The 16,212-nt window shown below is 45.8% G+C and overlaps 1 protein-coding gene across 1 annotated transcript in view; it reads right to left on the bottom strand.

The window, feature by feature from the left end:
• The window catches only part of GRM7 (glutamate metabotropic receptor 7), a 264,556-nt gene that overhangs the window by 61,633 nt on the left and 186,711 nt on the right, over nt 1-16,212 (bottom strand). Inside the window, exon 4 of the mRNA XM_044302450.1 lies at nt 16,022-16,176. Coding sequence (XP_044158385.1) covers nt 16,022-16,176 — 155 coding nt within the window. The remainder of the gene's footprint in view (nt 1-16,021; nt 16,177-16,212) is intronic.

The raw sequence follows: 16,212 nt of genomic DNA on the forward strand, positions 1-16,212 counted from the left end.
TCGCCAATGTCAGCTTGTAGCTGCTTTATTTGGCTCTCCAGCCCCTGCTTCTTCCTCTTTGGGGCCACTCCAACACAAGACCTCAAGCCGCGCAGCTCCTCCCGGAGCCTCCTCAGGGTCTTAGTCGCGTCTTCGTACTCACGGAGGTGGCTCATGACCCGGGATCCGTAGGTGGAAATGGACTCCCGGGCCCTCAGTACGCCCCAGCCTTCCTCCTCAAGATCTGCTTCACCTCCGTGAACACTCGGCTTTTGCTGGGCCCCGGAAGGGCCACTCTCACCCATGCTGGCATTCGGGTCCTCCTTAGCGGATCCAGCCTTGCGGCTCTTCCTACTACCCTCAGACTCAGGGGAGACAGAAGCCACATTACTGCGACTCCTGCCAGATCTTCTTACCCCTGAGTCCTCCATGCAGGCCAAACGCTGGCTTCTCCTGTCCCCTGAAGGCCTGCCGCTGGGAACAGGAGCCTGGGGCTTGCTTCCCTCGCTCATGCCTGAGAACCCACTCTCCCCCTGGGGAGGAGAGAGCCGGTCTCAGGTGGATAGATTTTCCTCCAAACGCTCAGGAGCAGCAGCAGCAGCAGCAGCAGCTACACACAGCCACAGGCGACCACACCCACAGGTAATCGCAGCTCAGGAACAGCTGGTCCAGAGCTGCACTCACTATTCTGCTGGTGCAGTCACTGTGTACATACATTACTTATCCTGTACTGATCCTGAGTTACATCCTGTATTATACTCCAGAGCTGCACTCACTATTCTGCTGGTGCAGTCACTGTGTACATACATTACTTATCCTGTACTGACCCTGAGTTACATCCTGTATTATACTCCAGAGCTGCACTCACTATTCTGCTGGTGGAGTCACTGTGTTCATACATTACTTACCCTGTACTGATCCTGAGTTACATCCTGTATTATACTCCAGAGCTGCACTCACTATTCTGCTGGTGCAGTCACTGTGTACATACATTACTTATCCTGTACTGACCCTGAGTTACATCCTGTATTATACTCCAGAGCTGCACTCACTATTCTGCTGGTGGAGTCACTGTGTTCATACATTACTTACCCTGTACTGATCCTGAGTTACATCCTGTATTATACTCCAGAGCTGCACTCACTATTCTGCTGGTGGGGTCACTGTGTTCATACATTACTTATCCTGAGTTACATCCTGTATTATACTCCAGAGCTGCACTCACTATTCTGCTGGTGGAGTCAATATATAGAGTTAACCCATAAGATACCAGTGACCTGCACCATTCTCCATTTATTTGGCGTCAGTACAAGTTTATAAAATCAGTAGGAAGCCAGCGATCCCTGGTTTACACCAAGTCACACTCAGTGGTGTCTCTCTTTCAGGCGCTGCAAGGAAGCTGGCTTCTGCTCAAACACATCTGCGCACGTGAGGGTCCCTGGGGGTGATCGTGCCGCTTCTCTCTGCTTTGGCAGTCAGTATTTAATTGTGGGCTGGTATGCACAGAGTAACAGAGAAATAGCAGAATGAAAGCTTCCGAGGAAACATTGTTTTTCTTATTATCTTTGTCGTCCTCCAGGGAACTGGGGAAATTCTATTGTATTGCAAGCGCCGCGTTCAACTGTGACAGACGGCAAACTTGTCCTGTGGAACCACGGATTAGATGCTAACTGGATCCAAGCCATAAAGAGCCGATGTCCCCAGGGGCCCGGGGAGCATCCAGCAGAGAGAGGGCCATAGGCTAATGAGAAGGTCCACTGGGGCCCGGGCTGCTCCGTTACAATGAGCTGCATAGATGTAGTGAATAAGGAAGGGGGTAAACGTGACAAGGCTAAGGGGGGTGTAGGTGGGATTTGGACCCATGCTATATGAGCAGTGTTCTATATTCATGGTAAGGATGAGCGAACCAGTCTAACAAACCGGGTCATTATCAACTTTGCTATTTTACAGGATGGCAGATTAACTTTTTCAGGTTTGTCTAGGACAAATCCAGTAAAATGGCACTGGTCGTGGGAATAAGCACTAGGGAGGAGGAAGAAGGGTTCTGACCCGGAGCCTGATAGGAAGTCGGGGGGCGGGGAGCCCTGGAAGATGCCCGAGCAGAAGGAGCAGAACATCACTGGGTGCGGGGCTGTGAGTGAGGGTCTATGGGTCCATATGGGGGAGTCAGGAATCAACCAGAGACAGTCAGAATTCAATCAGGGAGAGTCAGAAATCAACCAGAGACAGTTAGAAATCAACCAGAGACAGTCAGAATTCAATCAGGGATAGTCAGAAATCAATCAGGGAGAGTCCGAAATCAACCAGAGACAATAAGAACTCAATCAGGGACAATGATAAATCAATCAGGGAGAGTCCGAAATCAACCAGAAACAGTCAGAAATCAATCAGAGACAATAAGAACTCAATCAGGGACAATGAGAAATCAATCAGGGACAGTCAGAAATCAACCAGAGACAATCAGAAATCAACCAGAGACAGTCAGAATAAAATCAGGGAGAGTCAGAAATCAACCAGAGACAGTCAGAAATCAATCTGAGACAATCAGAAATCAATCAGGGACAATCAGAAATTAATCAGAGAAAGTCAAAAATCTATCAGAGACAGTCAAAATCTATCAGAGACAGTCAAAAATCAATAAGGGACAGTCAGAATTCAATCAGGGAGAGTCAGAAATCAACCAGAGACTGTCAGAAATCAAGAAGAGACAGTCAAAAATCAATCAGGGAGAGTCCGAAATCAATCTGAGACAATCAGAAATCAATCAGGGACAGTCAACAATCAATAAATGACAGTCTAAAATCAATAGGGGACAGTCAGAAATCAATAAGGGAGCGCTAGAAATCAACCAGACTTGTATTTTACTGCCATGGAGCGTGAAGGGAAAGGCTAGAATTACAAAGAAGAAGAATTGTGTGTAGAATAGGGACAGGCAGGGAAAGCTGTCAGCCAGGGAGTGAGGAGCGAGGAGCTGAGGCCGCTGTGCCTCCTGGCAGAACTGCAGCTGCTGCAAACTCAAAAGCAGCTTCTGGCAAGGACATTACTTTCCTTTTTCCCCATTTAAAAAAAAATCCTTACTTTTTGGGGGGTTGAGGGCAGAATAAGCGCAAAACTACAACATGTGTTTTACCTTCAATATAGCATCTGAAATCTCAGTGAAAACACCTTGAATACCAGTCAGAACTCAGTGTCAGGGCATCTCACACAGTTAATTTAATTATTCTGGCCCTATCAAGGCATCATTTTTGGACACTTGGTCCCCCCCAAGACACTTAATTTTTTGTTTGTTTATTCCTTAACACTGTGTGTGTTTAAACATCATCTATCCCCGATAAGGGACAATTTTTGGAAGCTTTAGAATATAAAAAAGCAGAACACATGCCGACATGGTGTTTTTTAAAGACGCTGTATGTTAACGTCGTCAAACATGCGTTTCCCCATAGCGACAGTATGTGTGTCACTCAGACATCATTTCTATTGCTGTCATTGCATCCGGAGCTGGAGGAGGTGGGAGCGAAAAAGCAAAATTTCATTAAAAATAAACAAAAAGAGATAACACATTTTTCTAAAAGTTCTAATTCTAGGAGGCTAGAGGGTGTTATATTTTCAGGGCAATTGGAGCAACTTTGGTTTGGACGAATCGATTCAGGTCCGAACCGAACTTTTTGAAAATATTAACGAACCTGACCCAAACTGAACCTCCAGTGTTTCCCTCATCTCTGATTCATGGGATAGGTTTAATCTTTGAAATGAGTTTCCCTCTTTTCTATGGCAGATATGGCGTTCAGGTAGTCCAGGAAAACCAACATGGATCCATAATTCTACCTACAGGAGTTGTCAGCCAGCAGATGGACCTTCAGGACGTAAGAAGAGGTGGGTGGCCCTGCCACTTAAAAGTCAAACTGATAGACCTGGTGTATAAAGACTAGTAGTTGGTGGCGCCGCTTCTCTGTGGCTTCAGAGGCTAAGTTTATCTCATCTACTTCCCATTGTAATTAACAAGCCTAAAATAAGCTGAGATTTTCTGGAGGTGTCTCGCTAAGTTTCAATTAATGGTGATAAAAGTCTCGCCCGCCGCGGAGCGCAGCGTCAGCTATGGCGAATGTCACACAATGCAGCCAACCGAGCGCTTTGTATTAAAGGGCAGAGCCATTAAAGCCGCGTTTGCATTTGAACACAGACTATTAAGCTGTGGATAAATGGAAACCGTACAAATGTTTCCACAGCCAGAACAGGCGGCATTCATGAATCTTGTGCTACCGCATGCGGTGACGCTTATTATTTGTGCCTAGAAACAAATGAATATATAACAGACGTCAATGTAACTGGGTGATCCTGACACAACCGTAAATGCACAACTGACTCCTACAATTCAAATGCCTGTAAATATAATTATTTAAAGGGAATGTCAGTTGTGAGAACCAATATTTCCATGTTCCAAATCATCTGCATGGACAGTTGATGATAAAATTATTTCTGTCTGCGGCCACCACTAGAGGGAGCTCACTACATACAGATTATACAGCCACCACTAGAGGGAGCTCCCTACATACAGATCATACTGCCACCACTAGAGGGAGCTCACTACATACAGATTATACAGCCGCTAGTAGAGGGAGCTCACTACATACAGATCATACTGCCACCACTAGAGGGAGCTCACTACATACAGATTATACAGCCACCACTAGAGGGAGCTCACTACATACAGACTATACAGCCACCACTAGAGGGAGCTCACTACATACAGATTATACAGCCACCACTAGAGGGAGCTCCCTACATACAGATCATACTGCCACCACTAGAGGGAGCTCACTACATACAGATTATACAGCCGCTAGTAGAGGGAGCTCACTACATACAGATCATACTGCCACCACTAGAGGGAGCTCACTACATACAGATTATACAGCCACCACTAGAGGGAGCTCACTACATACAGATTATACAGCCACCACTAGGGGGAGCTCACTACATACAGATTATACAGCCACCACTAGAGGGAGCTCACTACATACAGATTATACAGCCACCACTAGAGGGAGCTCACTACATACAGATTATACAGCCACCACTAGAGGGAGCTCACTACATACAGATTATACAGCCACCACTAGAGGGAGCTCACTACATACAGATTATACAGCCACCACTAGGGGGAGCCCACTACATACAGATCATACAGCCACCACTTGGGGGAGCTCACTACATACAGATTATACAGCCACCACTAGAGGGAGCTCTCTACATACAGATTATACAGCCACCACTAGAGGGAGCTCACTACATACAGATTATACAGCCGCTAGTAGAGGGAGCTCACTACATACAGATCATACTGCCACCACTAGAGGGAGCTCACTACATACAGATTATACAGCCACCACTAGAGGGAGCTCACTACATACAGATTATACAGCCACCACTAGAGGGAGCTCACTACATACAGATTATACAGCCACCACTAGGGGGAGCTCACTACATACAGATTATACAGCCACCACTAGAGGGAGCTCACTACATACAGATTATACAGCCACCACTAGAGGGAGCTCACTACATACAGATTATACAGCCACCACTAGAGGGAGCTCACTACATACAGATTATACAGCCACCACTAGAGGGAGCTCACTACATACAGATTATACAGCCACCACTAGGGGGAGCCCACTACATACAGATCATACAGCCACCACTTGGGGGAGCTCACTACATACAGATTATACAGCCACCACTAGAGGGAGCTCTCTACATACAGATTATACAGCCACCACTAGAGGGAGCTCACTAAATACAGATTATACAGCCACCACTAGAGGGAGCTCACTACATACAGATTATACAGCCACCACTAGAGGGAGCTCTCTACATACAGATTATACAGCCGCCACTAGAAGGAGCTCACTACATACAGATTATACAGCCGCTACTAGAGGGAGCTCCCTACATACAGATTATACAGCCGCCACTAGAGGGAGCTCACTGCATACAGATTATACAGCCGCCACTAGAGGGAGCTCACTGCATACAGATTATACAGCCACCACTAGAAGGAGCTCACTACATATAAATTATACAGCCACCACTAGAGGGAGCTCACTACATACAGGTTATACATCCATCATTAGAGAGAACTCACCACATACAGATTATACAGTCACCGCTAGAGGGAGCTCACTACATACAGATTATACAGCCACCACTAGAGGGAGCTCACTACATACAGATTATACAGGCACCACTAGAGGGAGCTCACTACATAGAGATTATACAGCCACCACTAGAGGAAGTTCCCTGCATACAGATTATACAGCCACCACTAGGGGGAGCTCACTACATACAGATTATACAGCCACCACTAGGTGGAGCTCACTGCATACAGATTATACAGACACCACTAGAGGGAGCTCACTACATACAGATTATACAGCCACCACTAGAGGGAGCTCACTGCATACAGATTATACAGCCACCACTAGAGAGAGCTCACTACATACAGATTATACAGCCACCACTAGAGGGAGCTCACTACATACAGGTTATACATCCATCATTAGAGAGAACTCACCACATACAGATTATACAGTCACCGCTAGAGGGAGCTCACTACATACAGATTATACAGCCACCACTAGAGGGAGCTCACTACATACAGATTATACAGGCACCACTAGAGGGAGCTCACTACATAGAGATTATACAGCCACCACTAGAGGAAGTTCCCTGCATACAGATTATACAGCCACCACTAGGGGGAGCTCACTACATACAGATTATACAGCCACCACTAGGTGGAGCTCACTGCATACAGATTATACAGACACCATTAGAGGGAGCTCACTACATACAGATTATACAGCCACCACTAGAAGGAGCTCACTGCATACAGATTATACAGCCACCACTAGAGAGAGCTCACTACATACAGATTATACAGCCACCACTAGAGGGAGCTCACTACATACAGATTATACAGCCACCACTAGAGGGAGCTCACTATATACAGATTATACAGCCACCACTAGAGGGAGCAACTACATACAGAATATACAGCCACTACTAGAGAGAGCTCACTACATACAGATTATACAGCCACCACTAGAGAGAGCTCACTACATACAGATTATACAGCCACCACTAGAGGGAGCTCACTACATACAGATTATACAGCCACCACTAGAGGGAGCTCACTATATACAGATTATACAGCCACCACTAGAGGGAGCAACTACATACAGAATATACAGCCACCACCAGAGGGAGCTCACTACATACAGATTATACAGCCACCACTAGGGGAGCTCACTACATACAGATTATACAGCCACCACTAGGGGGAGCTCACTACATACAGATTATACAGTCACCACTAGAGGGAGCTCACTACATACAGATTATACAGCCACCACTAGGGGGAGCTCACTACATACAGATCATACAGTCTCCACTAGAGGGAGCTCATTACATACAGGTTTATATATTGAACTTAATAATGCAACAATATGCAGTGAGTGTCTGAGCTTCCCCAGTGGTGACTGTAGGCAGCAGAATTTTATGATGTGACCCTTTGTCCATGGAGGGAATTTGGAACTCTATAGATATGAAAAAATAATCAACAGAGAATTTTAGACCTTTTAGAGTCACAAGAATTAGAAGATGCTAAAAATGTTCTTTATCTGCTGTGTGACAACCAGTTTGGCTGCCATTAAAGAGCGTCATCAACCACCTTTCTTTGAATCCTGAAAGGCAAATCTGCCTAGTTATGCAGTATTTTAGGAGCAGGAAGAAATCTATGCAGAATCAGGGCTCATGCACAAGAACGTATTTTCTATCCGTGTCCATTACAGGGTTTTTTTGTACCGAAGTTACTCTATGTGCATTCCGTTTCCGTATGTTCGTTCTGCAAAAAATAAAACATGTCCTATTATTGTCTGCATTATGGACAAGGATAGGACTGTTCTATTAGGGGCCAGATGTTCCGTTCCACAAAATACACACGGACGTCATCCGTATTTTTTGCAGATCTGTGTTAGGCCTCATGCACACGACCGTTGTGTGCATCCGTGGCCGTTGTGCCGTTTTCCGTTTTTTTTCGCGGACCCATTGACTTTCAATGGGTCCGTGGAAAAATCGGAAAATGCACCGTTTTGCAGCCGAGGCCGTGATCCGTGTATCCTGTCCGTCAAAAAAATATGACCTGTCCTATTTTTTTGACGGACAACGGTTCACGGACCCATTCAAGTCAATGGGTCCGTGAAAGAACACGGATGCACACAAGATTGGCATCCGTGTCCGTGATCCGTGGCCGTAGGTTGCTTTCATACAGACGGATCCGAAGATCCGTCTGCATAAAAGCTTTTTCAGATCTAAGTTTTCACTTTGTGAAAACTCATATCCGACAGTATATTCTAACACAGAGGCGTTCCCATAGTGATGGGGACGCTTCTAGTTAGAATACACTACAAACTGTGTACAAGACTGCCCCCTGCTGCCTGGCAGCCCTGATCTCTTACAGGGGGCCGTGATCAGCACAATTAACCCCTTCAGGTGCGGCACCTGAAGGGGTTAATTGTACTATCATATCCCCCTGTAAGAGATCAGGGCTGCCAGCCAGCAGGGGGCAGACCCCCCCCCTCCCCAGTTTGAATATCATTGGTGGCCAGTGCGGCCCCCCCCCCCTGTGCATGAGGCCTAATGCGGACAGCAAAATACATACACTACATTTATCAGTAAGGCCTCTTTCACACGAACGATATAGATTATGCCCGGATGCGTTCAGTTAAACTCGCACCATTTTGCAAGCAAGTTCATTCAGTTTTGTCTGCGACTGCGTTCAGTTTTTTCTGCACGGATGCGTTTTGATGCATTTTTCATATGGCTGATAAAAATTGAAGGTTTGCAAACAACATCTCTTAGCAACTATCAGTGAAAAACGCATCGCACCCGCACCTGCTTCCGGATACAATGCGTTTTTCACAGAAGCACCATTCAGTTCTATGGGGCCAGGGCTGCGTGAAAAATGCAGAATATAGAACATGCTGCGTTTTTCACGCAAAGCAGAACTGATGCGCTAAAAAAAAACACTCATGTTCACAGACCCATTGAAATGAACGGGTCAGGATTCAGTGCAGGCGCTTTGCGTTCACGTCACGCATTGCACCCGCGTAGAAAACTCGCTCGTGTGAAAGGGGTCTAAGGAGTTGACTCATTTTTTTGTTTTTGTTTGTTTGTTTACTAATTACTGTCGAAAACGTCTTTTGTTTCCTGGAAACCATCAACATGTAGGTCCTCTGTACTACTGCTGATGGATCTTCATGTTTATTGTTGTTCTTACTATGGACTGTGTGGCGATGGGCACATTGGCTCTCTGCGTAGATTGTGGGGGGTGGCTGCTCTATGTAGGGGTCTTTGGTTGAGGCTACATATAGGGTTTTTGTTGCTTTTGGGTATGAGGAGAAGGAGGGTAGGCAAGTGCCCTTTGGTTTCCTGCCCCTGATTCATTTACTATCCTTGTATTTACGAAATCCATTGTCCTACAAATCCATATGGAGGTCAGCGCCCCGCACCCCTCATGGCCATACTGTATATGTGCACAGCCTGTGACATCTCTCCCTGGCTCGGGGCTGAGCTGACACAGCCGCTCCAGTTGTTTCAGTGTGTTGATTCCTTGCCACCTCTATGGGGGCACGCCAGGGTCCCGGGACTCCCCCACTGGGATGGAGGATGCTGTGTAGACTCCATTTCCATCAGTAATAGCTACTTAAACGGAACACTTTACAAATCAAGTGATTAACATGCAATTACTGCGCTACTGCTCTTCTCCTTGGTCCTTTCTTACATAATGGAAATGAGATGTGACCTTATCCATTTAGCATAATTAATCAACATAAATGATCGCATCAAAGAGGGCCCTTTATATAAGCAGACTGGCATCACTCAATGTCCTCTGTGGATATTATGTAACCACTGGCTGTGGTCACACTTTGTATCCAGCTAGCAATATACAATGTAACAATATAGAAGAACACACTTGGATAGTCAGATGGTACAAGCCATGATTTTCAATGGGACCATCACCCCGAGTTCTAGTAAACTGCACCCCCATTGTGTTACATCCCTACAATAACACTGACCAGCGGATGGAAAGGCTGAAAGTCTAAAATAATCCACCACCTTTTGGGTCCATTGGTTGGAATAAGGTCCATAATGAGGTAGGCCCATGGCCCTAGAGAAGTGCCCAGTTGGTGGGCACGCTCCTTCTTCCCTTGACATTGCCAGTTGGTCACACTCATTCTATCCACAGCAATAAGCAAAATTATTCCCTCTTTTTATAATTAGGCAAGAATCTACATTTTATTTCTATAATTTTGGAGATTTCCAATGATGGCATCAAAGGGACTTGGATGCAGATACAAATGGCTTTAGGATAAAATGTTTGAAAAAAATACATTGAAAGGGCAACGGTCATTGAGCAGCACTGTGGCCTTCAGCTCTGGAGATCGGCAGAGTCTGAGTTTAAAGAGGTATTCCGGGGTCAATAAACCCCTGAACCACAAGCTACAAAAAATTTGCCAAAAACTGGTGTCCATGTTTAGACTAGATTTCATCACAAGACATCAGCCGCGCAAACTCCCTCCTGTTCTGATAGTTACAATGTATCAGTACAGTACATGTATAATGTATCAGTGCAGGTATAATGTATTAGTGGTGGGGCGATGTATCAGTACATGTATAATGTATTAGTGCAGGTATAATGTATCAGTGCAGGTATAATGTATTAGTGGTGGGGCGATGTATCAGTACAGGTATAATGTATCAATTTAACAACCAGGCTGAACTGTGAGAATTATTATTAGAGTTCTTCCCAGATTTTCAGCCTCTAGAAGAAAATAACAATCGTCCCCATCACTGACAACAAGCAGAGATCTTAAAAATCTTGACGAACTGAAATCCCTTTTTTTTCGGTATTGCCCTTTAAATTGAGATTTTTTTTGCACTTATTGATCAGAACTGTGACATTTTTATATAATTTTTTTGCTGCTAATTTTCAAAGCCACTTTTCAAGCACTGGAGATAAATTTGATTCATTAATATTCCTATTAGCCCGATGCCCCGTGCAGAACAACACCGCGCACAACGCTTCCTCCTTCAAGGTTTTCCCATGAACGTCGCCCCCCCCCCCATCCCCCAACCGGCTGCCTCTCAATTTAGTCACCTTTTTAGCATTGTAAATGACAGGCGTATTTTTCCCCTATAACAAATCGTCTGTTGCGTTCGGCGAAGCAGATGCTTCATATTAGACGATGAAACACTGACATTAAATGTGTCTGTTCTAATTCTGCTCAGATTCATTAGCATGACAGTGGCGGATAATTAGAGAGAGGGGGACGCCTCCCCCATCAGACGGGGAACAGCGCTCCCTGATACCGTACCCGTCCTCATCACCGCAGGGCGCCCGCATGTTGGGCCAGGGATACCATTCACACAGCCAATCAGGAGCCTGCGGAAATCAACACAGCTGACATGACTCTTATGGTGTGAACCACAAATCCCAGCATGACTCGCCAACTTATCATTTGGACCAAATCTGGGATTCCGGTGTAAAAACGTTGGACATTTCTGCATTTTTAAATAAAAATGTGCAACTTTTTTAAAATTATTCCACCGCTCTCCTCACTTGTTAGGCCTCATGCACATGACCGTTGTGTGTTTTGCGGTCTGCAAATTGTGGATCCGCAAAACACGGATGGCGCCTGTGTGCATTCCGCAATTTGCGGAATGGCGTGGACAGCCGGTAATATAACTGCCTATTCTTGTCCGCAAAACGGAGAAGAATGGGACGGGTTATATTTTTTTTGTGGACCATAGAACGGAGCGACGGATGCGGCCCCATTGAAGTGAATGGGTCCGCATCCGAGCCGCAAAAACTGCGGCTCGGATGCGGACCAGAACAACGCTCGTGTGCATGAGGCCTTAAAAGAAGCGGGCAGGGACCCTCTGTAATTTACTCCAGCACATAAGTGGCGTAGATTTAATTTTCCGGTACACAGACTGGCAAAAGAGAAATCAAATTTAATAAGCGACCTACGCCTTTAAATACATTTGGCGCATCTCCACTCCAGCGCACATGGGGGGAGTTTATTGTGAAAGTAATAGTCTCCATTGGTGGACTCTGCCTCAAATTTATGAAAGATTAGCATGGTGGCTCAGTGGTTAGTGGTGGCTCAGTGGTAAGTGGTGGCTCAGTCGTTCGTTGTGGCTCAGTGGTAAGTGGTGGCTCAGTCGTTCGTGGTGGCTCAGTGGTTAGCACTGGTGCCTTGCAGCACTGGGGTCCTAGGTCCAAATCCGACCAAGGACAACATCTGCATGAAGTCTGTTTTCGTGGGTTTCCTCCGGTTTTCTCCCACACTCCAAAAGACATTCTGATAGGGAGCTTAGATTGTGAGCCCCATTAGGGACATAGTGATGCTAATGTCTGCACTGCGCTGCGGAATATGTCAGCGCTATATAGGTGCGTAAAATAAATAAAAAGTGGTTTGATAAATAGTGCACATCTTTAAACCTAAACCATTTGTCCAGCAGTTTTTTACGCCGCCTTCCCTGCCCTGACAGAAGCTACGTTTCTTTGCAACTTTAAACAAAAAAAATGTAATGATAAATCTGGAGTGGAGCCAATTACCATAGCAAGCCACTCCCACTTTTCCTAAGGTACAAGAGCATTGTAAAATGGAAAAAAAGCAGCAAAGTTTGGCGCAAAATTAGATTTCCCCCGAAATATGCGACTTTTCAACGCTGAGGAAATGGCATAGGCCTTTGATATACTCCCTTCATAATTTAGGCTACATGCACGCGAACGTTGTTTGTTTCCGTGTCTGGATAACATACGGATGTCATCTGTTTTTTTATGCGGATCCGCAATTTGCAGACTGCAAAACACATACGGTCGTGTGCATGTAGCCTTATTTTGTGTCTGGCTCCTTCTGTTTTTATATTTTTTTCACTGCATTTTTTTTGGCTTTTTTAGGCCCCTTTCACACGGGCGAGTTTTCTGCGCAGGTGCAATGTGTGAGTTGAACGCATTGCACCCGCACTGAATCCGGACCCATTCATTTCTATGGGGCTGTTCACATGAGCGGTGATTTTCATGTATCACTTGTGTGTTGCGTGAAAATCGCAGCATGCTCTATATTGTGCGTTTTTATGCAGGCCCCATAGAAGTGAATAGGGGTGCGTGAAAATCGCAAGCATCCGCAAGCAAGTGCGGATACGGTGCGATTTTCGCACATGGTTGCTAGGAGATGATCCTGATGGGGACCCGATCATTATTAATTTCCCTTATAACATGGTTATAAGGGAAAATAATAACAATCTCAATACAGAATGCTAAGTAAATTAGGGATGGAGGGGTTAAAAAAAATAAAAAATTATTAAACTCACCTTAATCCACTTGTTCGCACTGCCCGACTCGTCTTCTTTCTTCTTCTTTGATGACATGGGAAGAAAAGGGCCTTTGGTGACGTCACCGCGCTCATCACATGGTCCATCACATGGTCTATCACCATGGTAATGGGCCATGTGATGAGCGCAGTGACGTCACCAAAGGTCCTTTTCCTCCCAGGTCATCAAAGAAGGAAGACGAGTCACCATGTGATGGACCATGTGATAAGCGCAGTGACGTCGCCAAAGGTCCTTTTCCTCCCAGGTCCTCAAAGAAGAAGAAAGAAGACAAGTCGGGCAGCGCAAACAAGCGGATGAGGTGAGTTTAATTTTTTAATATTTTTTTTAACCCCTCCATCCCTAATTTACTAAGCATTCTGTATTAAGAATGCTATTATTTTCCCTTATAACCATGTTATAAGGGAAAAAATTTTAATCTGCAGAATACCTAACCCAAATCCGAACTTCGGTGAAGAAGTCCGGCTTTGGGTCTGGGTACCACATTCAGTTTTTTCTCACGCGCGTGCAAAATGCATTGCACTCGCACGGAAAAAACTGAAGAACGCAACGCAATCGCATACAAAACTCCTCCCACCCGCGACGCACCCGCATCCTATCCGGCCCTCACACGCGATGCCCGTGAGAAAGGGGCCTTAGAGTTTACTTTTTTACTAATTATTTAGAACAGGTGTTTTTTTTTCAGGTGTCTTTCAACTCCCACAACAATTCCTGTGGGAATAATGCCCAAAAAATGCCACCTCCTGAGCATGCTGCATTTTGATGAGGGCTAAAAACGTGCAAAGGCAACACAAACAACACCTGCAAAAACTCTTTGCCTGCAGTGAATTTCATCATCGACTTGAAAAAATGCACCAAAATAAAACCAAACGCATCAGAAATGTCAAAGACGCAAGAAAAAACGATGTGGAAAACCAGCCTTAGGGCTCATTCACATGACCGTATGAATGGGTCCGCATCCATTGCGCAATTTAGCGGAACGGGTGCGGACCCATTTATTTCATTGGGGCCACAAAAGATGCGGACAGCACACCGTGTTCTGTCTGTATCCGTTGCACCGTTCCATGGCCCCGTTTTGCGGACAAGAATAGGCATTTCTATAATGGGTCGCCCATTCCGTTCTGCGATTTGTGGACTGCAAAACGCGGCGCGGTCGTGTGAATGAGCCCTTAGAAGGATGAATGCAACACACATGCAAGTATATGATCAGCAGCATACACAGACGATAGGGGCCCCTACAGAATGGGCCACCGTTATGATGCTGTGTTTTTCTGGGTCTATGTTTTAGACCCCAGTTCTTCTGGGGGTGGGAGCCCTGCACAGGTTCTCACCATAAAGGGAATGAGACTCATAAGAGCCGGGCCTCTTCTCTTCATGGGCCCCTATAGAATCTGTATTTTAGAAATCATCTTTCCTGGTAACATTGCTCCTAATATAGTGCCATATGGTGTCTCCAGAGGTACCTATAGGTCTATAATATGGTTAGGGACCCAATGTGCACGAAGCCTTAAATAATCCTTTGAAAGAGCAAGATCAACCCTATTAAAACAGACTATTCACATGGTAGGGTGAATCCTGCTGATTACAATGATACATGTCTTGTGAAAATCGGTTGCAGTGTTCCAGAGAAAAAAGACTTTATTTTTTATGCGAGTGAGGGCTGCAGTGCACCAAGGGGCAGGGCCTATTCTCAGTGCACTGCAGCTTTCCAGTGCTGGCCCCGCCCCTTGGGGCACTGTAGCCCTCGACTGCACAGAGAATAAAAGTAGTTTTTTCTCGGGACTGCTGCAGCCGACTTTTACAAGACAGGTATCCTTTTAATCAGCAGGATCAACCCTGTCAGACAGTATACCTGATTTAATATGGTGACCGGTACACTTTAAGTGTCATTTACCACTGAACCTCCTCTAGAAGTGTCTCACTCTCTTCGGTCAAGGTCACCGTCTCTCTGCGGTATTTCCCTCCATGTTACCCCCGTGCACTCAGTAGATTTTCATGGAAATCTGATATTTGAGACTCAGAGATGTGAACAAAAAAGAAACCTGATTAAGCTTTTTCCCTCTCAGAATATATAACAGAACGTCCTTGGGGCGGTGAGAGGAAGCGCTCGCCGCCTGCGCCCGGCGACACGCTGTTGCTGTGACCTCCCTCTCGTCCCTTTGGACTTTTGATATTTCCATCATTCAGAGACGCCCTCCTATTAGACAGTCAGAATTAATTATGAAAAAGAGGGGCGGAAGGTCAGTGCCCCACGCTTAATCCGAGCGCCAGCCGAGCAACGGAAATAAGAGAAATCTCATCTGGCGGTCCAGACGTCGTCCTCATTGCTCTTGGACGTTTGTCACGGTCACCTCACACATTTTACAGCGCCCCGTGCTTTCAGACAGATTGCCTTCTCCATGCTGCTCTCCTAATGAAATGAACTTTGAATTCTGCTCCAAAGTAGAACAAGTCTCCATAGAAACCAATGCGCTGAAGCTCATTGTAGTTCCCTTAGATGTGGTCGCCTTTTGCCGTAGCTCAGCGCGCCCTTATTATGTGATAACCGCCAGCCAAGGCGAAGACCGGTCTGAGTCCTTACCTTCAATGGTAGCTCTCTTGGGCAGGATGGTAATAGCACCTTCTGCAACATCTTCAAGGTGACTTATTGGGACAAGCTTGGAGCCCCAGCTGTCCGACCCGACCCAGATGAAGTGCCCCACTTTATCAGCTCTCTTTACTGCCGCCAAGACCTGTCTGGGGGAGATGAACAAGCCATGTAACAGCCGTAAT

The sequence above is a fragment of the Bufo gargarizans genome, chromosome 7, assembly GCF_014858855.1.
Source record: "Bufo gargarizans isolate SCDJY-AF-19 chromosome 7, ASM1485885v1, whole genome shotgun sequence".
NCBI lineage: Eukaryota > Metazoa > Chordata > Amphibia > Anura > Bufonidae > Bufo > Bufo gargarizans.